The 1,617-nt window shown below is 45.4% G+C and overlaps 1 protein-coding gene across 1 annotated transcript; it reads left to right on the top strand.

Annotated features, from left to right (window-relative positions):
- The first annotated feature begins 657 nt into the window (after nucleotides 1–657).
- On the top strand, nucleotides 658–1,617 carry LOC103111594 (olfactory receptor 3A1). Its single transcript, XM_007520901.2, has one exon. The coding sequence runs from the start codon at nucleotides 670–672 to the stop codon at nucleotides 1,615–1,617; it is 948 nt and encodes a 315-aa protein (XP_007520963.1). The 5' UTR covers nucleotides 658–669.

Here is a 1,617-nt window from a genome sequence, read left to right as displayed (position 1 = left end):
ATAGTATGGCGATTACAGTTAACAATACTGTATAGCTTATTAGCAAGTTGTTGAGATTACATCTTAACTGTTCTCATCACAAGAAAAATATTTATAATTGGGGAAAGATAGCATAATGGTTATGTAAACAGACTCTCATGGCCTGAGGCTCTGAAGTCCCAGGTTCACTTCCCCACACCACCATCAGCCAGAGTGCTCTGGTTAAATATATATGTATACATATTTATAAATATATATCTACATATATATATATTTATAACTATGTATGGTGACTAAACATATGCACTCAACCAGGTGCACCGCAGGGTTGAGTTTTTGGAAGAGACATTTCCAGATTTTATGTGTCATGTTCAAGACATATGCATGATTTCTGCTCCTCTATGTTTCTAAGGATTTTGACTTTCACAATCTGTACATATATAGTGTTTGAAGAGTAGGAAGAGGTGTCATATATCCATCCGTCTGAAAAGGAGGTGAATGTGGTGATAAACAAGTGTGGCTTGGTCTAGACAGTGACAAAGTTCTTACTTGATGAGCTGGAACACAGCAGAGAGCTCAGCATGTAGAAGGAAGTATATTTCTTCTTTTGGAGATAATACATTGAGAGGTATTACTTTTTTTTTCTATAGGCATTACTCTTATCTCTTGGATGTCTCACTACAGGAACAAATGCAGCCAGAATTTGAGGTCAATGGGACAGCCATCACTGAGTTCGTCCTTCTGGGCTTGGTAGAGACACCAGGGTTGCGACCTGTGATCTTTGTAATCTTCCTCTTTGCCTACCTGGTGACAGTGGGAGGCAACCTCAGCATCCTCACTGCCATTTTAGTGGAGCCCAAACTTCACACCCCCATGTACTTCTTCCTGGGGAATCTATCAGTGCTGGACATTGGGTGCATCACTGTCACTGTCCCCTCAATGTTGGGTCGTCTCCTGTCCCACAGGCGTGCAGTTCCCTATGGAGCCTGCCTCACACAAATCTTCTTCTTCCATCTCTTGGTTGGTGTGGACTGCTTCCTGCTGACAGCCATGGCCTATGACCGATTCCTGGCCATCTGCCGGCCTCTGACCTACAGCACTCATATGAGCCAGACAGTCCAGAGGATTTTGGTGGCTGTGTCCTGGGCTTGTTCCTTCTCCAATGCTCTGACCCACACTGTAGCCATATCCACACTTGACTTCTGTGGCCCCAATGTGATCAACCACTTCTACTGTGACCTCCCACAGCTGTTTCAGCTCTCTTGCTCTAGCACCCAGCTCAATGAGCTGCTGCTCTTTGGTGTGGGCTTCATGATGGCAGGCACTCCCACTGTTCTCATCTTCACCTCTTATGTCCACGTGGTCGCTGCTGTCCTTCGAATCCGCTCAGCTGAAGGCAGGAAGAAAGCCTTCTCCACATGTGGCTCCCACCTCACTGTCGTTGCTATATTCTATGGCTCAGGTATCTTTAACTATATGAGGCTAGGCTCACTCAAGCTTTCAGATAAGGATAAAGCTGTTGGAGTCTTTAACACGGTCATTAACCCCATGCTGAATCCAATCATCTACAGTCTCAGGAATCCTGATGTACAGGGCGCCCTCTGGCGGGTGTTAATGGGTAGGCGGTCTCTGACGTGA

This window comes from Erinaceus europaeus, chromosome 12 (genome assembly GCF_950295315.1).
Source record: "Erinaceus europaeus chromosome 12, mEriEur2.1, whole genome shotgun sequence".
In the NCBI taxonomy this organism is placed as follows: domain Eukaryota; kingdom Metazoa; phylum Chordata; class Mammalia; order Eulipotyphla; family Erinaceidae; genus Erinaceus; species Erinaceus europaeus.
Note: the sequence above shows the minus strand (reverse complement) of the source record. Positions and strands in the feature narration are given on the sequence as shown.

What these genes read in the sequence shown, in the direction of transcription:
- LOC103111594 (XM_007520901.2), top strand. Translation starts at nt 670, where the DNA reads ATGCAGCCAGAATTTGAGGTCAATGGGACAGCCATCACTGAGTTCGTC.